The sequence below is a fragment of the Ochotona princeps genome, chromosome 6 (genome assembly GCF_030435755.1).
Source record: "Ochotona princeps isolate mOchPri1 chromosome 6, mOchPri1.hap1, whole genome shotgun sequence".
In the NCBI taxonomy this organism is placed as follows: Eukaryota; Metazoa; Chordata; class Mammalia; order Lagomorpha; family Ochotonidae; genus Ochotona; species Ochotona princeps.
The window spans coordinates 35,850,987-35,872,085 of NC_080837.1; the positions used below are offsets into that span (position 1 = coordinate 35,850,987).

Sequence of the window (21,099 nt, forward strand, 5' to 3'; positions counted from 1 at the left end):
CCCTACCCTCCCATCCCTACCCTTGGTCTTAAGGAGACTTGGAAAAGAAATGAAGCCTTTTTTTTTTTCTTTCTTCTTTTCCCTTCATTGCCCTGGGCACCTGATCAGGCTTCTGCCTCCCTTTTACCTGGAAGTGACCATGCAGACTCTGTGTCCACGGATGCTGCTGGCCTGCGTCCCAGAGACTCCGGTACCTTGTCCTGGACAACAGCAGTGGATGAGGCATATCTTGGAATCCATGGAATGATCATTTGCAGACAATATCACTTTACACAAAAGATAGGAGTTTTGGCTTAAAATGTTTATTATGATTTCATACTGTGTACATAGTATTTATTTGTCTAATTAAAAACAGAGTACACTGTTTTTTTATAGACTGCCCTTGCCAGATGTCTTTTCCCTCTCGTTGAAATCTCTAACTCCTGAGCAGTGCTTGCCTTCCCTGGATTACGGGTGTTTTTCACGAGGAATAAACAAAGCTATCACAGTTTGGATGAGATTGGCTTTAGGGAGCTACCCAGGGAGGGGAAAGCCTTGGGGACTTTTATCTCACTTTTCTTTTTTAAACTATCCATCAGATACTTTAGCTCATCAAGATAGGAAGTTTTCAGAAATACAAAGATAGGAAGATGAAAGAAACTCAGCAGCGTTAGGTTGGGACTTTGAAGACTGGGGGGACCCAGTTAAAGTGGAGGACAGATGACTGTGGCTTGAGACTGCCCGATACCCGCGGTTCCTGTCTCCCCTCTGACTCCTTTCCTAAAACAGCCAGTGCCTATTTCATCGGGTTATTATAAGTTCCAGCTCTCAGGAAAAAAAAAAGTGAAGGGAAATTAATTTTGAATTAAATCTGAATCTCTTTACTTACACGCTTTTGGCAGCTGTTAATCAGATTCAGTCTTAAACGGAACCAATTCTTCCATTTAAAAACAAAGACAATTAGGGGACTTTTCTCTCTCCAGGAACTCAGAGAGCTGAGAGCTGCTCTCTGAAATACCTCCAAAGTGGTGTCCCTTTCCCTCTGGGCAGCTCCCTTCCTGCAATTTCGCTCAGGCACCCAAGGACACAAAGTGTTGGCAGAAACAGAGTGCTTTTGTATAGGCCATCTGTACATAAAGAAAATGTAATTATTTATTTAATTTTCCCATTTGTACCATATTAAAGCTTTGTACAGCGTTTTAAGTTCTGTTTTAAAATTATTTTGTATTTTATTTTTATAATCTAGTAATAAAATATTCATTCCGCATGCAAACTCTAGTTCTGTTTGTGTGGTGGTTTGGCTTTAAAAAGTGGGAACTATTTTTTTTTAATTCAACTAAGTTACTGTATGCAACAGTGGGTCACTAGAACAAGTGGAGGCCGACAGCTATTACTGACCTAGAAAAGGCAGCCTGCTGCAGACCAAGCTTGGGGACGCGAGGAGACGGTTCTCCTGCCTCCCCTCTGGCTGGAGGTCCCGTTCTCTTCTCAACGACAAACAACCTCTCCCAACCCTGACGCTCCGGCCTCGGGCACTGCCTCCAGGCTTCGGTTAGACCTGGAATGTTAGCGCTATCTGTGTGTTTAGTGTTTTTATCTTTGTGTGTGTTGTTGTTCTGAGCTTGGATTCCCTCTCTGTCACTGAGCAGCCACATCTAAAACGCTGTCAGGTCGAAGAGACCCAAGGAGACTAAGAAACTCACGCCCCCGGGTGCTAATCAGGAAAGTGCTTAAAGACAGCGCAACTGTTCAGAACGTTAAACTGAGGTCCGCCAGCGATCCCGAGGAGGCTCTTGCAGCACTGCGGCCACCTGCCCCAGGGCGAGCAAGCCTCGAGACAGGATCAGCGGTAGGAGGGTCTAGATGAACGTCCAGACTTGCAGGTGGTGACGCCCTCATCTAGCCAACTGCTAACTCCTGACAGAAAAACAAGGTACTTAGGGCAGAGGAGGGAGGCTGGCCTGTCTCTGGAAGGTTCACCTTGACCTGCGGCCACTCCCCCTGGCCCGGCTCTCCTCAGCGCAGTGCCTTCGTCCCCGCTCCAGCCCCGGCGAACCTGGGCAGCCCGGCGGCCCGGGGGTGCAGACCACGGAGGCCCCTCCCCACCCGCCCCAGGCCCCGCCTCGCCCCGCCCCAGGCCTCGCCCCGCCCCAGGCCCCGCCTCGCCCCGCCCCCGAGGCCCAACGGCCGCGCCCGCTGCAGACCCCGCCCCTCGCAGGCAGCTCGTGGCGCGCCGGCGCCTGCGCAGTCGGCCCCGAGCGCCCCGACCGGGATGGCGGCCGTTTTGGAGTCGCTGCTGCGGGAAGAGGTGTCGGTCGCGGCGGCCGTGCGGTGGCTCGCGCACAGAGCCCAGAGTTCTGAGGTAACCGCGCCGGCCGGCTCGCCCTCAGGCCTGTCCGGAATGCGCTTCTCGCGGGAGACGCCGACCCCCACTCTCTGGTCCCTGTTCTCCGGGGTCGCTCCTGGAGGCCGGCCCGGGCCGAGTGCGCTCCTAATGGGCGCCGCTGGCCGGGCGCAGCCCCGGGCTGGCAGCTGAGCCTCTCGCTCCTCGACCTCTGTTTTCTCCCTCAGGAGAGCCCCGGGGAGGCGGCCGTGCTGAGCTCACTCGGGCCGCTGCGGAAGGAATTCGTGCCGTTCCTGCTGAACTTCCTGAGGGAGCAGAGCAGCCGTGTCCTCCCGCAGGGTCCTCCAACCCCCGCCAAGGCGCCGGGCGCCTCGGCGACCTTGCCGGGGAGGCCGGGGGGTCCGCCGCGGGGCGGCCGCGGGGCGCGCAGCCAGCTCTTCCCCCCGCCGGAGCCCCCGCACGCCGCGGCCGAGGCCCCGGTGGCTCGCCGGGGCAGGAGGCGGGGCCCGGCGCCGGCCCGCGAGCGGGGCAGCCGCGGGCCCGGGGGCCCGGAGGAGGGGGTCGGCGGGGAGAGCGTGCCCTGGGCCGGGGCCCGGAGGCTGCGGGGCTCTGGCAGTGCCGCCAGTCCCAGCCTGCCGCTCTGGGAGCCACCAAACCTCAGCAACCTGGAGGAGTTCCCTCCCGTAGGCTCGGTTCCCCCCGGCCCCGCAGGGTGAGAATCCGCCCTCGCCCAGGACGGGGGAGTCGGTGACTCCCTTGGAGTGTGGTTAGGAGGCTGGGGGGCGGTGCCAGGAGACCCTGCGAGGGGCACAGGTGTCGGCGTGGAGCGCGTCAGGTGGGGTGGGAGGGCAGGTGCTGCGAGGTGAGAGCCTGAGAAAGTCCTGTGGCTGCCCCTCAGCAGGACGAAGCCTTCACGCAGGATCAACCCAACTCCGGTGAGCCAAGAGCGGTCACTCTCCAAGCCCAAGACCTGCTTCACCTCACCCCCCATCAGCTGTGTCCCCAGTTCCCAACCCTCAGCCCTGGACACTAGCCCTTGGGGCCTTGGCCTTCCCCCGGGGTGCAGAAGTCTGCAAGAGGAGCGGGAGATGCTCAGGAAGGAGCGGTATGGCCTTGCCGCCCGCTGGGGTGTCCGCTTCGCTCTCCCTGTGGGGACCTGCAGGGCCTTTCCCTAGGACTGACCTTCCTCCCCGGGGGACTCTGGGTTTGTCTCTCCCGGGCTGTGGCTGTCTGCCCTGAGTGTGTGTGTATGTAAAGCCAGGCTGACCCTCATGCCAGCTCTGTGTCCCCATAGCTCCAAACAGCTGCAGCAGTCACCTGTCCCCACGTGTCCCACCCCAGAATCCGGGTCTCCTCTCCCCAGCCGGCTGGGAAGCCTCTCAGATGAGCCCGCTGACCCCAGCCGAGTGTCCTCCCACCGCCGCCTGGAGTTGGTGGCCCAGGTGTATTCTTCGTGCATTGCTGGTGAGGAAGGGGGTGCCCTAGGAGGGGCTTCAGTAAATTCATGCTTAAAAGATAAGTTTGTTCCGATGCAGCTTTTGAAATCCATGCACCCTGCATACCTGCCATAGTCCATGCTATGGACTAAGTTCTTTCGTAAGCGATTTTTAGCTTTTTGAAGACCCTCATAACACAGCAGACTGAGGGAATGGCTAAAGTTACAGAACTGAGCCTTGGCTCCAGGATAGTGCCATTATGGTTTTTTTGTTTTGTTTCGTTTTGTTTTTGCATCCAGAAAACCTGGTCCCAAACCTCTTCTTGGAGCTTTTCTTCGTCCTTCAGCTCCTCACCACCCGGAGAATGGTGGCTGCCCAGGACAGAGATTTTGAACCAAACCCAAGTGTCTTAGGTCAGTGAGAAGACTTCCCCTGGGGGACAGGACTCTAGAGATGGGTGCACCGTGACTGACAGCGTGTACTGTCTGTCCAGAGCCCCTGGAGAGCCCCCTCTTCCAGAGCGTCCATGACTGCGTCTTCTTTGCAGTGCAAGTGTTGGAGCATCAGTTTCCGTAAGTGTCGTCTGTCCGATTGGCCACTTCGACACAGGTGCACCGGCCCTAGTCCTTTTCCTGTCAGTAGCCTTTGTGTGAAGATTCTGTAGTCCCTGGAAGCATCCAGTGGAGCAGTGTGGTCCTGGTGGCTGGCCCTTCTGTCTGTCTGTCCTGCTCTCTGACTTCTTTTGTGCAGTCTCCCTCCCGTTCACCTCCAGCATCTTTAGTCCTTGCCCTGTGACCCTGTGTAGGTGTTTGAGTTCACAGCTTCCAGCTCTGCCCTGCGTGCTGCATAGGCAGGCTGTCCCCCCACCTCAGTCGTGTGTGCTCCTGTCCCCACAGGGTCCTCTGCTGCCTGGATAAAGGGACCTTGAAGCTGCTGGCGGAGAACGAGCGGCTGCTGTGCTTCTCCCCAGCTCTGCAAGGCCGCCTCCGGGCCGCCTATGAGGGCAGTGTTGCTAAGGTAGTGACCCCCAGTCAGATGTCCAGCAGCCTGTTCCACCCCTTGTCAGTTTCCATGCAGCCTGTGGGGACAGCTGTGAGTGTGACCCCTCGTCATTCCATGTTTCAGGTGTCTCTGGTGACGCTGCCCTCGGCCCAGGCTGTCTCTTTTCAACCAGAAACTGACAATCGTGCCAACTTCTCCAGTGACCGAGCCTTTCATACGTTTAAAAAGCAGAGGTGACGAGAAAGGGGAGTTTCTGGGGAGGGAACAAGGTAGTGCTTTCCCTGGGATAAGCAGTTGTCTTCACAACCTGGGGGTTTGGCAGTGACCAGGGGGTCAGTATCACCAAGCTCTTCCCAGCCCTTCCACACTCACTGTGGTCACTCTGTTGTGTTCCTGTGGACTTGGAATTCCCGTGGGATCCCTGAACTCAGCCAGACCTTCACAGGGCTTTTATCCCAGAGTTCCTGGACAGGATTCCCTTTCAGTGTACACCTAAGTGCATAAGCCCATGGTGTGCCATGCAGCATCTTAGCTGGCATCCCCTAGGTGACTTTGTAGGCGGTTGGACATCGTCCTATCCCCAGTCTTCCAAGCAAGGGCAGACACGTGGGGAGGGGTTGGTGGCAGCCATGCCCTAGCTGACTGGGAATTCTTTGTGTGTGTCAGGGACGTGTTTTATGAGGTGCTTCGAGAGTGGGAGGATCACCATGAGGAGCCCGGCTGGGATTTTGAGAAGGGCTTGGGTACCAGGATCAGGTAGGTGCTCGCTGCTGGTCACTTTGTCTTTCCTGCCAGTGTGGGTAGCTGATGGCAGGAGGCTTTCAGTCCTCCCTTCTGGCCCAGAGCCATGCTCCCCACCACTGCTTGGGAGGTGCTTGACTCTGCAGGACCCCTTGCTTGTTGTCCAATGGCAGGCACCAGGGAGGAACAGAGCTTGTGATCCAGGCTGCTTGTTTTGGCCCAGATTGCTGGGCAGTCCCCTTGAGCCTCTGTTGTCTCCACCGTCTAGTTTGAATCTCTGGCAATTGGCCTGGGTGGGTGGGTTGCCTTATAGAATGCATGTTGGTGCAATCAGGACACTCACTGGCCTCAGTGATGGCTACAGATCTGTGGGTAGCTCACTGGATCTGTGTGTCTCTAGCCTCACAGACCCAGGTGCCGAGGGCAGTGTCCTTTTCCTTGCCTGTAAGCAGGGGCAGGCCCACGTGGCACAGGTCTGTGTGCGTGTCTGCTGAACAACCCGGGCTGGCCTGTTTTCAGCTCCTCCCTGTCCACTCCTGTGTCTCTCATTCCTCAGAGCCATGATGGGTCAGCTCTCTGCGGCCTGCAGCCATAGCCACTTTGTTCGACTTTTCCAAAAACAGCTTCTCCAGGTAATGCCCTGCAGGAGGTCACTCTCCAGTGAACACTAGGTAGCGTAGACGGGCATAAGCAACAGCTGGCACTTTGGGACAGGGAAGACAGGCACAGGTCCTGGGCTCGGGTGGATGGGGGTCCTGCTTCCTGGGTGGCAGTTGTGACTTGGGTGGGAGGACCTGTTCCGGCCCCCACAACCCCTTCTCCTTGAGGTGTGCTGTGGTGGGAAGAGCCCTGGTTCCACATCACAATCCAGGAACCCCAGGCAGTCTCTCCCTCTCCAGCACTGATGACAGCCCTTCCTCACAGCAGGCCCTGAGGCACCACAAAGCTGTCCTTTTGTAGACAGTCACTTTCCTTGCCTTATTCCACTCAGCCTGGATCTCGCACACAATGGTTCTTGGTTTCCTTCCTCCCCCTGCCCAGATGTGTCAGAGCCCAGATGGAGCTGGGGGCACTGTCTTGGGCGAAACCCCAGATGTGCTGAGTATGCTGGGAGCAGACAAGCTGGGGCGTTTGAGGCGCCTTCAGGAGCGGCTTGTGGCCCCTCAGAGCAGTGGGGGGCCCTGTCCACCCCCCACCTTCCCTGGTTGTCAAGGCTTCTTCAGAGACTTCATCCTGAGTGCCAGCAGGTTAGCAGGGCCCTCTCCCCTCCCTCTCTCCCCTCTCCCTGCTCCCTCTCCCCGGAGCCCCCTCACTCTGACTCCATGCCACTTTCCATTGTCCCCTGCCTCAGGGGCTTGCTGCATCCCAGCCTGCCCACCTGCCCTGCTACCCTTCCTATTGGGGTTGCTCTCCGTGCTGGTTTTGCCTGCACCTGTTCCACTGCCTTTTTTGTTCTTTTCTGCCCTTCTTTCCCCTGCAGCTTCCAATTTAATCAGCATCTCATGGACAGTCTAAGCTTGACGATCCGGGAGCTCAACAGCCTCCCCCTGCCTCCACACGAGCCCAGTGATGAGGATGGGGAGGCAGATGTCGACTGGCAGGTGAGGAAGCAGAACGAAGGCAGAAAGCAACAACGTGGGAGATTGTGCTCCAGGAACTCTTTTTTTTTTTTTTTTTAAAGATTTATTTATTGTTATTGGAAAGGCAGATGTACAGAGAGGAGGAGAGACAGAGAGGAAGACCTTCCGTCCAATGATTCACTCCCCAAGTGAGCCGCAACAGCTGGTGCTGCACCGGTCTGAAGCCAGGAGCCAGGAGCTCTTCCGGGTCTCCCACGCGGGTGCAGGGTCCCAAGGCTTTGGGTCATCCTCGACTGCCTTCCTAGGCCACAAGCAGGGAGCTGGATGGGAAGTGGAGCTGCCAGGATTAGAACCAGCGCCCGTATGGGATCCTGGGGCACGTTAAAGGCGAGGACCTTAACCATTATGCTATCGTGCTGGGCCCTCCAGGAACTCTTGAAAGCAGGTGTGGGATCATTCAAGAAGCCTTGGGTGGAGACCTTTTCCCTTTGCTGTGTACAGGGGGAACGGAGACAATTTGCTGTGGTGCTACTGAGCCTGAGACTTTTAGCCAAATTCCTGGGGTTTGTGGCCTTTCTGCCATACCGTGGGCCTGAACCACCCCCAACCCGTGAACTTCAGGACTCTATTCTGGCCCTGAGGAGCCAGGTGAGGGTGTGGGAGATCCTGGTGGAGGGATCTGGGAGGACTGGGAAGGCTTGGACACTGCCTGGGCTATTCTGGAATCCTGGCAGGGCAGCAGGGGTTACCCAACCCCCCCAGGAGCCTGCCCACTGACCAGCCCTGCCTTCCCCAGGTCCCACCAGTCCTAGATGTGCGAACATTGCTGTGGCAGGGGCTGCGGGCCCGCCGGGCTGTGCTCACAGTGCCCTGGCTGGTGGAGTTCCTGTCCTTCGCTGACCACATCGTCCCCTTGCTGGACTACTACCGGAGCATCTTCAGTCTCCTGCTGCACCTGCATCGGTGAGGGGAGAAGAGCTGCGGCTGGCGAGCAGGGTGTGTGCACTGTGGGCACGATATGTGAGCAGACCGTGCCTGCTGTGTGCTCTCCCCGCTGGCAGAGAGATGTAGAGGGGAGCGCAGAAAGATGCCAGCTGCCCCCTGGGAGCAGTCCCTCTTGAGGTCTGCTGTCGGGAACCTCCTTGCAGCTACACCTGCTGTTTACCCTGCCCCTTTCCTGGCCCCTGCTCATGCATGTTCTCATGTCCCTACAGGAGCTTGGTCTTGGCACAGGAGCGTGTAGGGGACATGTGCTTCCTCAACAAACTGCTGCTGCTTGCCGTCCTGGGCTGGCTTTTCCAGGTGGGCAGAGGTGGGGCTGAGGATTGGAAGGAAACCTGAATAAGGCAGAGGCCCAAACACGGGATGGGCATGTTGGCGGCTCAGAGGAAGGTTGCATTGAACTTGGCAGCCTTCAGGGGGGACATGTGCTGGAGTGCTGCCTGCGGTTCTGACAGCCTCCTCTCCCACCAGATCCCCACCCTCCCCGAGGACTTGTTCTTTTCAGAAGAGGGCCAGCCAGATGCCTTTCAGGTGGACACAGTGTCCTCAGAATATGGCTTGGTGAGTATGGGGTTTTAGCCATCATCCTGGGCCAGCCAGGAAGGCCCAGGTGGAGCGCATCAGGGAGGGCTTAACCCTTGTGTCTGCTTCTGGGCCCGCTGGGGAGGAAGGGAGGCTGCCTGCCTACGCCGGCCTGTTCTCCCCCAGGACAGTGCACCCGTGGTGGATCAGCAGCTCCTCTACACCTGCTGCCCCTACATCGGTGAGTGTCCCACACCTTAGTCTGCCTCCCTAACACGGCCTCTGTTGTGGGGTCTTTACTCCACACATACTTAAAGTCCTAGCTGCTGGGGGGAGGAAGGATTTTTCTGGAACTAAGAAATTAGATGTTCTTGCTGCAGGAGAACTCCGGAAACTGCTCGCACTGTGGGTTTCAGGCAGCAGTGGGCGGAGTGGAGGTTTCATCAGGAAGATCACCCCCACCACCACCACGGGGCTGGGAGCCCAGCCTCTCCAGAGTAGCCAGGGGCTGCAGGTAAGACTGAGCAGAGGGCAGAGGGTGGGGGAGGCAGAAGGAGACCCTCATCATGTGGCTACCCTGGCCCCGCAGGCACAGCTCGCCCAGGCCTTTTTCCACAACCAGCCGCCCTCCCTGCGTAGGACTGTGGAGTTTGTGGCAGAGAGGATCGGCTCAAACTGCGTTAAACACATCAAGTGAGAGTGCGGCCAGGGTCCTGATCCTGCCCTTACCATTTTTAACCTTTAGCACCCTGCTACCCAACGAGGAAAGTCAGCCGGAAGGGGTGGGGAGCAGGGCAAGGCCACAACTGCTGATATGGTTGGAGGAAATTTGGGAAACCTTGAATTTGCTGCCTCTGTAATTCACCCCTCCAACCTTTTTTGTCCTGCTGCAGGGCCACACTGGTAGCAGATCTGGTACGACAAGCTGAGACGCTTCTCAAGGATCAGCTGGTGGCACAGGGCCAGGAAGGGGGTGATGCAGCCCAGATGGTGGAGATCTTGTGTTCCCAGCTGTGCCCACATGGGGCCCAGGCACTGACCCAGGGGCGGGAGTAAGAACTCCTGTTTGGACTGTCACCTCCTTGGGCCTCTTCGCTTTCCCATCTTGCCCTTTCCTGTTGTACACTGACACCTGCGACTCCATCTCCTCTCCTGATTCTTCCCCTTGCTCCTCTGCGGGTTTTGAACCTGGGCTGTGATATTTCTGTGGCTCGGGAGGGCTGCTGCTTGGGCCTCTTTCTGCAGCATTAGGTCAGGCAGGAGTGCGGTGCTGGGCCTGCCCTGCGCTGAGCTGGGTTAGTCCCTCCATGCTGCTGAGGCTCATCTGTCTCCTCACAGGTTCTGCCAGAGGAAGAGCCCCGGGGCCGTGCGGGCACTGCTTCCTGAGGAGACCCCAGCAGCTGTATGTAGGGGGCTCTGGGGTCAGCAGGTGCACAGTAGTGCTGGAGCTGGCCTGTGTGGGTGTGAAGCCGCTGGATGGAGGATGCGTGGGCAAGCCCGATCCCTCCCTCGGCTCCTGAGCCTGCCGTCTTCCATTGCACAGGTGCTGAGCAGTGCAGAGAACATTGCTGTGGGGTTGGCCATCGAGAAAGCCTGCACTTGGTTGTCAGCCAACATCACAGGTGAGGTCCCCACACTGGATGGACAGACCAGGTTTTTGTCTCTTTCTTAGACAGGGACTCATGGTACTTGGAACATGGGGACACAGCGAGCTGAAAACAGTGACAGGCATGGGTGGCCTGGTGAGCCCCTGAAGGTGCTTCCTGACCCCTTCTCCTCTCCTCTGCCCCACAGCGTTGATTAGGCGGGAGGTGAAAGCTGCCGTGAGTCGCATGCTTCGAGCCCAGGGTCCTGAGCCAGCTGCCCGGGGGGAGCAGAGGGGCTGCTCCCACGCCTGTGAGCACCACGCTCCCCTCCCCTCCCACCTCATCTCCGAGATCAAAGTACACAGCTCCCCTCCTCCCTTTGGCTACCCTCCTCCCCATCCCTGCTGTTCCTGGTTTCTTTCATTCTCGCATCAACGCCGGTGTTTCTATGTAGGAGCTTTCTGTGTTACCTGGCTAGTCCCCACCTCATCACTTAGTGGGATTAGGTAGGCAGGCAGGGAGAAACTGGAATCGCTTGGTTCTCCTGGGTGTTACTTTCGGACGCTGGTTCATCACCTGAACAGGCCAGGGTAGGTAAGTCTGGACTAGGAGCCTGTCACACAGGTGCTTACAGGACCAGGAGTGGGACGGTTCCCACAGAGTCGTCCCCCAGGTATGCCCTCCTAAATGGGAGGAGATGCTTGTTAACCTCCTTAATTCTCTTGGTTTGAAAAAAACAGATCCTGTCTGCAGCAGAGTCAGGGTCAGCTGTGGGCCAGATTGTGCCCCCTACTTGTTTTTGTAGTTGTAGTTTTATTGGAATACAACTACTTGTATGAATTGTGGGTGGCTGTTTTTGCACTACAACAGCAGAGGTGAGTAGTTGGGACAGAGACCTTATGGCTCAAAGTGTAGAATAAACACCCTCCAGCCCTAGGCTGCAAATTAAAATGTAAAACAAGTACTAAGAAGTGATTACGTACAGGAGAGAGCATAAGGCTTGTAACCACAGATGCTGGTTCTCAGTGTACACAGGACTTGCATATGGAAACTGAACTCTTCTAAAAGGTGGAAGGGATAGGAATTATTAAAATTTAGGGTAGATGCTCACAATCCAGCTTCCTGCCAGCATGTGCCCTGGGAGGCAGCAGCTTGTAGCTCAAGTAGGTGGCTCCCTGCCACTCTAGTGGAGAATAAAGGGAGTTCTGGCCATTTGGCAGTGAGCCAGCAGGTGGAAAATCTTTGCCTTTCAAATAATTGAAAGTTCATTCAAAATGTAAAACATTAGAACTGTATCTGACAGGACACTTGCCTTCATGCTGTAGGAATCAGATGCCTCTAGAAGTTGGTAGGTAGTTTTGTCCCAAGGAGAACACTGTCCCTCAGCTGACCTGCAGCCCCTCTGCCTGCACTGGTTGTTGGTTATCTGTGTGGTTGCTTCTCCCGACGTGCTGTGACCCAGCTACCTCACCACCTGGGGTGCGTGTCCTTTCCCTTCGCCTTCCTCACTGCTGAGCTCCACCCCTCCTGGATCCTCTGGCCCCCACAGGATGTGCTCTCACTGGCTGTGGGGCCCCGGGACCCTGAGGAGGGCGTTTCCCCAGACCATCTGGAACAGCTCCTAGGCCAACTGGGCCAGACCCTGCGGTGCCGCCAGGTAAGAAAGAAGGTGTGCCTGTGCATTCTTATCCAGAGCCACGCTGGCTGCTTCAGGGCTAGTCCCAGTAGGAGCAAGGACACTGCTAATTCTTGGGTCTCCCTCTTTTTCCCACAGTTCCTGTGCCCACCTGCTGAGCAGCATCTGGCAAAGTGCTCGGTAGAGCTGGCTTCCCTTCTTGGTAGTTGTTTTCTCAATCACTTGTGCCGGTTGCCCACAGCCTAGTGTTGACTAAGATTAGAAGCACCTTCCTCCACTCCATTTTCTCACAGCTCAACTATGCCCTCTTCTTGTAGTTGCAGATAAAATCCCCATCCTAGGGCCGCTGGCACAGCACAGGCTGGAGAGAGGGCAGGCCCGGCGGCTTCTGCACATGCTGCTCTGCCTGTGGAAGGACGACTTCCAGGGGCCAGTACCCCTGCGGCTACTGCTGAGCCCCAGAAATGTGGGGCTTTTGGCAGACACCAGGCCAAGGGAGGTAAGTCTGAGATAAAGGACGGGAGGCTTTTTGGCGCGTACAATCCCCTTTTTAATGCCCACCACCCACATGCCATTTCCTGGTTTATGTTTTTGTATTTCTCCTTTCCTGTTCCAAGCTGAAGTGACCTGCGGATTACTATTTTGCAGTGGGATCTGCTGCTTTTCTTGCTACGGGAGCTGGTGGAGAGGGGTCTGATGTGCCGGACAGAGATAGAAGCCTGCTTGGACAGCCTTCATGATGCCCAATGGCCAGGGGTAAGGAGCCCGCATCTCCCTCTTACATCAAGGGAGAACAGGTGTTGGCCTCCTTCGGCTGAGTAACTATAAGGGAATTTTAGAAAGTCCATGGAAAAGTGTAATTAAAGTAAGTTTATTTGGAGGCAGAAGCTTTTTCAACTCTGCAGTTTCTTCACCATAGTTATTCCTTATTAGGGAGTGTCAGTGGAGAGGTAGGCAGCGTGGCACAGTGAGTGCTGGCTTTTAATCTCTGCTCAAAGCCATTAAAGTATGCATTTTAGACTAAGCGATCTTACTTTCCTCATTCATAAAATGGCACTAATAATTGCAAGATGGAATAACATGCACTTACTGTCCCTGTGGTAACTCAAGCTTTCCCAAGAACCAAGCGTAGGGAGTTTGGGATCCTGATTTCATTGCACAGAGCAGGTCAGAAGAAACAGCACAACCAAGTTGCTGTTCCCCAAGTTGTTAACTGGGATTTGATTTTGGGGACTGATGGTTTAAGATTTTATTGAGGGCCTGGCATGGTAGCCTAGTGTTAAAGTCCTCGCTTTGTATGCGCTGGGATTCCATATGGGCACTGGTTCATATCCTGGCTGTTCCACTTCCCTGCTAGTTCCCATGGTCTGGGAAAGCAGTAGATGATGGCCCAAAGCCTTGGGACCCTGCACCCGTGTGGGAGACTCAGAAGAGGCTCCAGGCTTTGGATCGGCACAGTTCCAGCTGTTGCAGCTGCTTGGGTAGTGAATCAACAGATGGAGGATCTTCCTGCTTATCTGACTTTAGAAAAAAAAAAATTTATTGGTGTTACAAACAGGTCTTCAAACTGCTGGTTCACTCCCCACATTAGCCATGATCACTGAGTCTGGACCAAACCGGAACCAGGAGCTTCTTCCAGGTATCAGTAGGTGCAGGGGCCCCAAGTAGGCTATCCTGCCCTGCTCTCTCCAGTTGCATTAGCAGGTTATTGGATCAGAAGTGGAGCAGGGAACAGCACAGCAGCTCAGCAGGCTAATCGTCACAATGCAGCACCATCATCCTCGATGGCACCTGTTCATGTCCCGGCTGTTCCACTTTTGATCCAGCTCCCTGCTTATGGCTGGGAAAGCAACGGAGAATGGTTTAAGTCCTTGGGCCCCTAGAAGAAACTCCTGGCTTCACATCAGCTCAGCTCTGGCTGTTGCATCCATTGGGGAAATGAACCAGTGGAAGGAAGATCCTCTGTCTCCTTTTCTCTGTGAATTTGCCTTTCAAATGAAAAAAAATTTTTTTTTAAAGATTTATTTATTTTATTGCAAAGTCAGATATACAGAGAGGAGGAGAGACAGAGAGGAAGATCTTCCGTCCGATGTTTCACTCCCCAAGTGAGTGCATCGGCCGGTGCTGTGCCAATCCGAAGTCGGGAACCAGGAATCTCCTCCGGGTCTCCCACGTGGGTGCAGGGTCCCAAGACTTTGGAATGTCCTCGACTGCTTTCCCAGGCCACAAGCAGGGAGCTGGATGGGAAGTGGAGCTGGCAGGATTAGAACTGGCGCCCATATGGGATCCTGGGGCACCCAAGGCGAGGACTTTAGCCACTAGGCCACAGCGCTGGGAAAGTGGAGCTGTCCAGAAGGATTCACCTTCTCAAAGTATTTTTTTCTTGTTCCAGGACTTCTCTGAAGAATTAGCGACCCTATTTAATCTGTTTCTAACTGAGCCCCATTTGCCAGAGCCCCAGCTACGAGCGTGTGAGTTGGTGCAGCCAAACCGGGGGACTGTGCTGGCCCAGAGCTAGGGCTGGGAAGTAGCCCTGCCGGGCATCTCATTGGAACCCTGACGCCCTGCCCACCTGTGCCTCAAGAGGAAAGAAGCCAGGAGCCCACTGTGGATCCTCACTGCGGTGTGAGGAGCTGAATCTGGGACAGACCTCCTGCTCAGACATGAAGGGCTTCATGGCACTCCATCAACGAATGGCAAGCCCTCCATCCGAATCCTAGAGGCCGTGTGATCCAAGATGGTGTTGGAAGAGCCTAGAGACTCCAGTCCTAGAGCAGAAAAGTAGGCGTTCATCACATGGATGCACAGTAGCTGAACATGAGAGGGCTTGCCAGCACGAGCTTCAAACCTCACTGGCTGCAACATCAGCATCTCTCACAGTCTGCTTCTGGATCATGAAAGCAGCAAAAGACTGCTGTGTAACTCAAAGTTGAAGCATGGATTTAGAAATCTCCATTTTCCTATCACAGGAACCAGGAGCTTAAAAATGCACAACAGATAAGGTAGGGCCTGCCTGGCTGAAACCTGGCTTCATCCCTTGGTCTTCTGCCTCTGAGCAGGTCATCACTGTACAGGCCCTGACTCCATCCAGGGATCAGGCAAGGGACAAAACAGTTTTTAAAATATAAGCTGTTTGCTTTCACAAGGGCTGATGTCTAGTTATTTAAACCTTCTTCCCTTTGGAAGGCTGTGAGGTCTCATGTGAGCTTTGAGTTGCCAGCCTTACAGTTCCCTTACCCTTCAGGTCCCTGAAGCAGATCTTTTAATTTATCACCCATAATATTGACAGCTCTTGTCAGAGCGGGGGTGATTCACAACTTGTCTCAGAACAAAACATTCTACTTGTTTTCAAGACTGCTTCTGTACAAGTGAACCACTGATTCTAAGAAAGCATAACTTTGAAAACTTTAAGCAATATCAGAATTAGGCAGTTTAGGAACAGAGTGCCTTTATTAAGGAAAAATTTATAGCCGCTTGAAGACCCAAGCAGAATTAACGCACTGTGCCTACAGGCATGTACTGCAACAAAGCTGAGAACATGCATCAATGCAGAAAGCAATTTTCAAAGGCTTTTCTCTGTCCTTTAAATCCAATTTAATACCTAGGAGTCTAAATGATGTTAACAAATGCTTTCTCTTTAGGACAGAGAGCAGCGTTCAGTATGGCTACATCACAGCGTTTGCTCAGCAAGCTGCAGGCTGTTAGCTACCTGGCAAGTTTCAGGAGAGCCTGCAGGTACTGGGGTGAAAGGCTGGGCCATACCCAGGTTTGACTGTTCGTTTCCTACTTTGAAACCAAGTTCTTGGAAAATAACTTTGAAATTAAACATGTTTACCACAACGGAGATTTCCTGCAGCCTGTTGAACCCTTAAAGGCTACTCTGTGGCTCAGACAGGCAGCAAATGCAGCACCAACTCACCAGCCTGCACGGTGGATCGGGGCTGTACAGTGGTCCTCAGAGCGGTGGCCCGGGAGTTACTGTGTCGGGTGCCTTTCCACATCTGCTGAGTCGGAAATGTGGGGTAGGCCCAGCCTGGGGTATAACAGTCTCTGTGATTCAGACGCAGGCTAAAATTGAGTACAACCCACCTAAACCAAAGTCTGATTTTACTTTATCCATCTGTACAGTCACTTATCTCCATCCTCTCAATTACATATAGATTAAGAAAATGTAAATGCCATGTATAGCTGTTAACACTATATTATATGGTGAGTATTTTTTTTTTTTTTTTTTGAATGGCAGAGAAACACAGGGTAAGGTTTCACCTGTTGGTGCTCTTCCCAAATGCCTGCAACAACCTGAGCCATGAATTCAGCCCACCTAGGTCTCCCAAGGAGGTAGCAGGGTCCATTGCGTAAGCCATCACTTGTTGCCTCCTAGGCTGCACATTAACAGGGAGAGCAGAGCGGCCCCAAACCTGGGCACTGCATTCTGTGATGCAGTTGTCCTAAGCACCACACCTGTGGTTTGCCCTTTTCTTCCCACCTCCTACAAAATATTTTCTATCACAGAGCCTGCAGATTCAGAGGGCCAAAGTTACTCACCGTTTTAGCTGGTGTATGACTTGTCTGCCAGGTGAGAGAAAACCATCCATAGCACTGTAGCCACTGCTAAGGATGACAGTGACTGCTGGAATGCCCCCTTCTGTTCATATTTGGATTAAAGTTCTAAACTAATCTGGTTGTCGAGGACTGCAAAGCATCCATGTCAATCGAATACAGGAGCCTGAAACCGGACCATGAACTCGAGAGCTAAACTGCCATGCTCTAGTGACACGTGTAAGTCTGTCCCAAGATAATCTCCACTGTTGAAATACACACAGGACTTTAATTCACAGGTATTCTGACTTTTTGATCTATAGTAAGAGATTTATACAATAAAAGTAAGGGTGTCAACTTAAAAAAAAAGCAATCAGGAAAGTATTAAAGGTTTAAAAACATTTTTAAAATCTTCACTCAATAATATATAAATGAGGTAAGAGTAAAAAACTACCCTGAAAACAGAAAAGTAAAGTTTTGCTGCAGTGTCCAGAAATTTACTTTTAAAACATTCTTTCAATTGCTAATGAAAGAGTCCTGACACAAGAACTAAACATGGGTCACTCCCACCTCTCACACTTCCCAGGAGCATACAGACAGCGGACTAAGATTTAGCAAAACGCAACCCACTCTGTCTCACCAGGAGTAGGTGGAGCTTGGAGCAGTAAGCACAGCTCCAACCAGTTGTCTCCTCAAGGAGTTACCCTCCCTTTCTCTTCAAAGAGGAATAATACCAAATTCCTCCTGCCTTATCAGCCACCAGCAGCTGCTGCCTCACCCAGTCCCCAAAGAGCTCACCCCCACCCCTGCCCCTGACCTCTCAAACCTGCTGTTACTATTTCCACAGTGACCCCGAGTTCTGAGCCCTTGGGACTACTGACTGACACAAACCCAAATGTCCCCTCCTGGGGGCAAAAGGAAGAGCTGGGAAAATAATGAAAAAAAGACAATTTGCAAAAATCAAAAGGGAGAAGAAATTCTGAATCAGTGGTCTGGTTTGTGCAGTTATTTTTTAACCCATTAGTCTGTTTTGGGGTTTTCTTGACGCTCCATCCCAGAGGATCAGGATGTGGGAGGCAGATCCGGAGCAGAGGCTTGGCCAGTGGCCGCTGACTTTGCTGCTAGCCTGAGAGCTGGACTGTCCAGAGGAAGCCCCTTGCCAGAGTTCTTCACTCTGTGCTCTACTGCCTGTGCACCCTCCTGGTCTTGGAGCAGAGCCTGCCGCTGGTCACGGAGTCTTGCAGACAGAAAATAAAGGCGAGAATCCAGAAGGTGAGTTGAGCTTCAATCACCTCACACAGCCAGGGTCAAAGCTTGGTCTGCAGCAGAACCAGCTATGACCAAGCACAAGCTGGGTTTTGCCAGCAGTCCTGGCCTGTCTGCCCAGTCAGCCCCAGCCGTGTGCCTCAGTGCTCACATCAGGGTATACAAAGTAGGGTGGGCAGCCACAGCATCTCTGGAGCACCCTGGGCCTGCGTCTCAGCAGCACCATCTTGACGGAGAGATGCTAACTGCCAAGGAAGGAAGCCAGTCTGGCTATGACCAGTGGCTGCTGTTTGATAAAGGAGCTCAGCAGCTGAGGGGGGAAGCCCGGAGCACCAAGTTCTACCTGGAAACAGAGGAAAAAGTTGATGGCGTAGACTGATATGAGAGTGTCAGGGTTCACTTTGGCCCGATAGCTACTCTGAGCTGTGGTAAGGGAAAAGGCATCTCAGACTACTGGCTTGTGGTTTACAGGTCCTGGGTCCTGCCGTTCACTTGGAAGCGTCAGCTCTCAGCGCCCACTGACAAAGTTCAAGTCAGGGCTGAGAGGGGACTGCTCAGCCTGGCCAGTCATCCTGACAAGTTGTTTTGTTTTGTTTTTTTCCTTTTACTTTGCACTGACCTGTCTTCAGAGGATCCTGGGATTAGCCTCAAAATGGGGTCACTAGGCCCTTGATAAGGGCAGGTTTAGAGAAGCCTGAGCAACCTTACTGTGAGCCCAAGAAACACCCTTGGATCTTGAATCCTCAGGCCAAAGGACCTGCCAAAGGGCTTACGGATGCTGGCCAGCTGAACAGTCTGCGGGGATAGTCAAAGGGCGAGTGGGGAAGTTGGCTACAAGGAGTGTCTCACCTGGGCCAAGTAGACGACTCTGGTGATGCCCTTTCCTTCCACAACGGCAGGCTGCAGGATCCAGGCACTGGGTAGGATTTCTCCTCGGACCATGTTTTTGCTGGGTCTTGGCATGGTTCTGTCATACACAGACTGAGCTGCCATGATATACAGGGTTCCCTGGGGACAGACATACATGAGTCCTGCCACCAACGACAGCACAGGAAGTGGGTCCCATGTGCTATGGTGGGACACAGCACTGGGCCCATCCCCAATTTGCCCTCCACCCACCCAGAGAACCTGTCAGCCGCTGGTTGTTTCTCCCAATATTCAATTCCTGTGCCCAATTCTTCCCCTACAACTTTCCCACCACCAGGGCAAGCACCTCTTTGGCTTCCACACAGACACAACAGAAGTCCCGTGGCTGCTTCAGCACACACGTGGTAGTGTTGCACACCAAGTACACTGCAGGGCAGGGAGGAGGGCGAGTCAGTGGCAAACTTCCCGGCCCAGCAGCTGCTCCCACCCCAACGCCCATAAATCCACACCCTGCTAGACCCAGGATGAGCAAACCTGCCCCACCAGCATGCCCTGGGCAGAGCAGGATCCAGACAACGCCAGCAAGCCTGCCTTATCTGGGCTTACCCAGGCTGATGCTGTTGGTCACCCGCTGATGCAGCCTTGCTGTCTGGATGGGCTTATGAAACAGGGGCCACAGCGTGGGGTCACTCACAGCTGCCCACACATGTGACACTGGCTGTGGCACCACACCTGCCCCTAAGAAGCCATGTCGAGTAGAAGAAAACACCTTGTAGTAAAGCTGCACCTCCTGCTCCTCGCCATGGTAGCTGAGAAAGACAGGAGGGTAAGGGGAGATGAGAATGCAGCTCCACAGATGCCAGGGAGATGCAGGGCCTGAAGGAAGAGGAGTTTAGGAGATATAGGAAGACTAAAGGAGCTTGGAAACAATTGTCTCATCCATTTTCCCCACCCTAATTGGTGGTCTACATGGGCATGCATCCTTCTCAACTATGTAAACAGCATCAAGGATAAAATTGTTTTTTAAAAAGTGGAGGAGGGGAGGGAAGGGAACCCAAATGAGAACCAAGGTGCTGCAGGTGAACTCACTTCCAGCCAGCTGCTGCCTGGCGGCTGAAGAGGTTGTGCAGGTTATCTGAGCAAGCAGCCATTACCTGGGGACACAGTGGGCACAAATGCGGCTCCTGGCTGAGGCAGTCTGGCCAGCGCTAGCAGAGTTCCTTGTTCTCAACATGGAAAGTGCCCAAAGATGCCCCGAAACTTCACTGGCCCCCATCTGTCTGGCTCTTTTCCTCCTGCCTCAGCTGTCCCCCTCCATGCTCTACCCCCACCCCTGCCTGCATCTGGTTAAAGCAATGGTGGGATGCATAGGAACAGTTACATCCGCCATAGAGGTGTCCACGACGCGCTTGGCCAGATCCTGGTAGGAGGAGGAGGAGAAGCAGGTCGCTGGGACGGAGAGGCTGGTTGGAGAACAGCAGCAACTGCTCTGGGAAGGTCGGCGCCCTACAAGAGACAGGCAGGCACTGAGGCCCCAGGGCCTTGTGACAGCAAAGCAGGGACAGACATGGGGCTAATAGTCACAGGCCTAGGACTCCCTAAGATCTGGCAAGCGTCCCACCCCAGATCAGACAGGGACTCATGACACATTTGGCCATCACTCACTGTAGGCAGATCGGGCCAGATACGCGTGGCTGCTCCTCTGGGCAGAACGCCCCCGCCCATTTTCCAGCCAGATGTCTCTGGAATCAGACAAGTTTATGTCCCCCTGCAAGACAGGATTCTCAATGAGTGAAGGCTCAGGACTAAACCACAAAGCAGGTGCAGAACTCTGAACAGCTTCCACTGGCATCTGGGATGACAGCTTGGCTGGTTGTGTCTTCTCTAAGATCACAGGGAGGCAGGATGCTGGTCAGTGTGCCAGGAATCAGCCCCTGCACGACCTGCCCTGGCCCTCCAGAACCACAGGCTTGAAGGGAGCTTGTGAGAAGAGCTCCCACAGGACACAACAGGCATGGGGGCACTAAGTGCCCTTGCCAGCCTGCCACCCTGGGTGTCAGAGGGTGAGGCTCCTTGGCACCACTGGCAGCAGGAAGACGGCTTGCTGTGAGTAAAAGCAGCCACTCCATGGACCCTGCCTCAGGCCCTGTTGGGGTCTGTAGGACGGTCACTGCACCTTCTCAGCATCTGGTGACATGTGGGCGCATGGAACAATCACCTACACCCCCGGCATCACTTCCTGACCCTCAGCTGCTCTGAGGGAGAAAAGGGTAAGCGGACAGCCCTCCCTCCCCAGCCCCCGCCTCTGGGAACCGTCACTCCTGATCGTCTCTCCATCTCTCCCTCCTAATTGGACCTTTCTGGTAAGCATGTAAGCACACAAACGTGTCTTATGTCTTTGAAAACCTTCCTGATCCACTTTTTCCTCCTCCAGGATGATTTCCCCTCTGCTGCTTGAGGCTTCTAGCTCCTGGCTTCAGATAAGCTCAGCTCCAGCCATTACAGCCATTGGGGAGTGAACCAGCAGATGGAAGATCTGTCTCTCTATTCTCCCACTCTCTGTAACTCTGCCTTTCAAATAACAAATCTTAAAAAGACA

The 21,099-nt window shown here is 54.2% G+C and overlaps 2 protein-coding genes across 6 annotated transcripts in view; one reads left to right on the forward strand and one right to left on the reverse strand.

Annotated features, from left to right (window-relative positions):
- Positions 1-2,213: 2,213 nt before the first annotated feature.
- CDAN1 (codanin 1) lies at positions 2,214-15,216 on the forward strand. Of its 3 annotated transcripts, none has more exons than XM_058665992.1 (28): positions 2,214-2,341; positions 2,551-3,035; positions 3,222-3,428; positions 3,618-3,787; positions 4,059-4,172; positions 4,253-4,331; positions 4,656-4,776; positions 4,885-4,994; positions 5,428-5,517; positions 6,059-6,134; positions 6,544-6,749; positions 6,983-7,103; positions 7,584-7,730; positions 7,879-8,045; positions 8,297-8,384; positions 8,556-8,645; positions 8,793-8,847; positions 8,987-9,120; positions 9,196-9,299; positions 9,500-9,658; positions 9,945-10,008; positions 10,150-10,228; positions 10,401-10,549; positions 11,742-11,849; positions 11,967-12,030; positions 12,146-12,327; positions 12,477-12,584; positions 14,221-15,216. In XM_058665992.1, the coding sequence occupies exons 1-28, from the start codon at positions 2,252-2,254 to the stop codon at positions 14,344-14,346; spliced, it is 3,693 nt and encodes a 1,230-aa protein (XP_058521975.1). In that variant the 5' UTR covers positions 2,214-2,251; the 3' UTR covers positions 14,347-15,216. The 3 variants fall into 3 exon arrangements, 2 of the variants coding, with proteins under 2 accessions (XP_058521975.1, XP_058521976.1); XM_058665993.1 differs by having other exon boundaries at positions 3,225-3,428; XR_009245614.1 differs by lacking the exons at positions 12,146-12,327; positions 12,477-12,584; positions 14,221-15,216 and having other exon boundaries at positions 10,401-10,502; positions 11,967-11,985.
- Positions 15,217-17,358: 2,142 nt separating this feature from the next.
- Positions 17,359-21,099, reverse strand: part of STARD9 (StAR related lipid transfer domain containing 9) — a 98,609-nt gene continuing 94,868 nt past the window's right edge. For all 3 annotated transcript variants that reach the window (XM_058665981.1, XM_058665980.1, XM_058665982.1), the window contains 7 exons: positions 20,166-20,268; positions 19,882-20,006; positions 19,590-19,654; positions 19,107-19,309; positions 18,847-18,926; positions 18,483-18,641; positions 17,359-17,976 (listed from right to left, as the gene is read on the reverse strand). In XM_058665981.1, the coding sequence (XP_058521964.1) occupies positions 17,875-17,976; positions 18,483-18,641; positions 18,847-18,926; positions 19,107-19,309; positions 19,590-19,654; positions 19,882-20,006; positions 20,166-20,268 (837 nt within the window). In that variant the 3' untranslated portion in view covers positions 17,359-17,874. The remainder of the gene's footprint in view (positions 17,977-18,482; positions 18,642-18,846; positions 18,927-19,106; positions 19,310-19,589; positions 19,655-19,881; positions 20,007-20,165; positions 20,269-21,099) is intronic.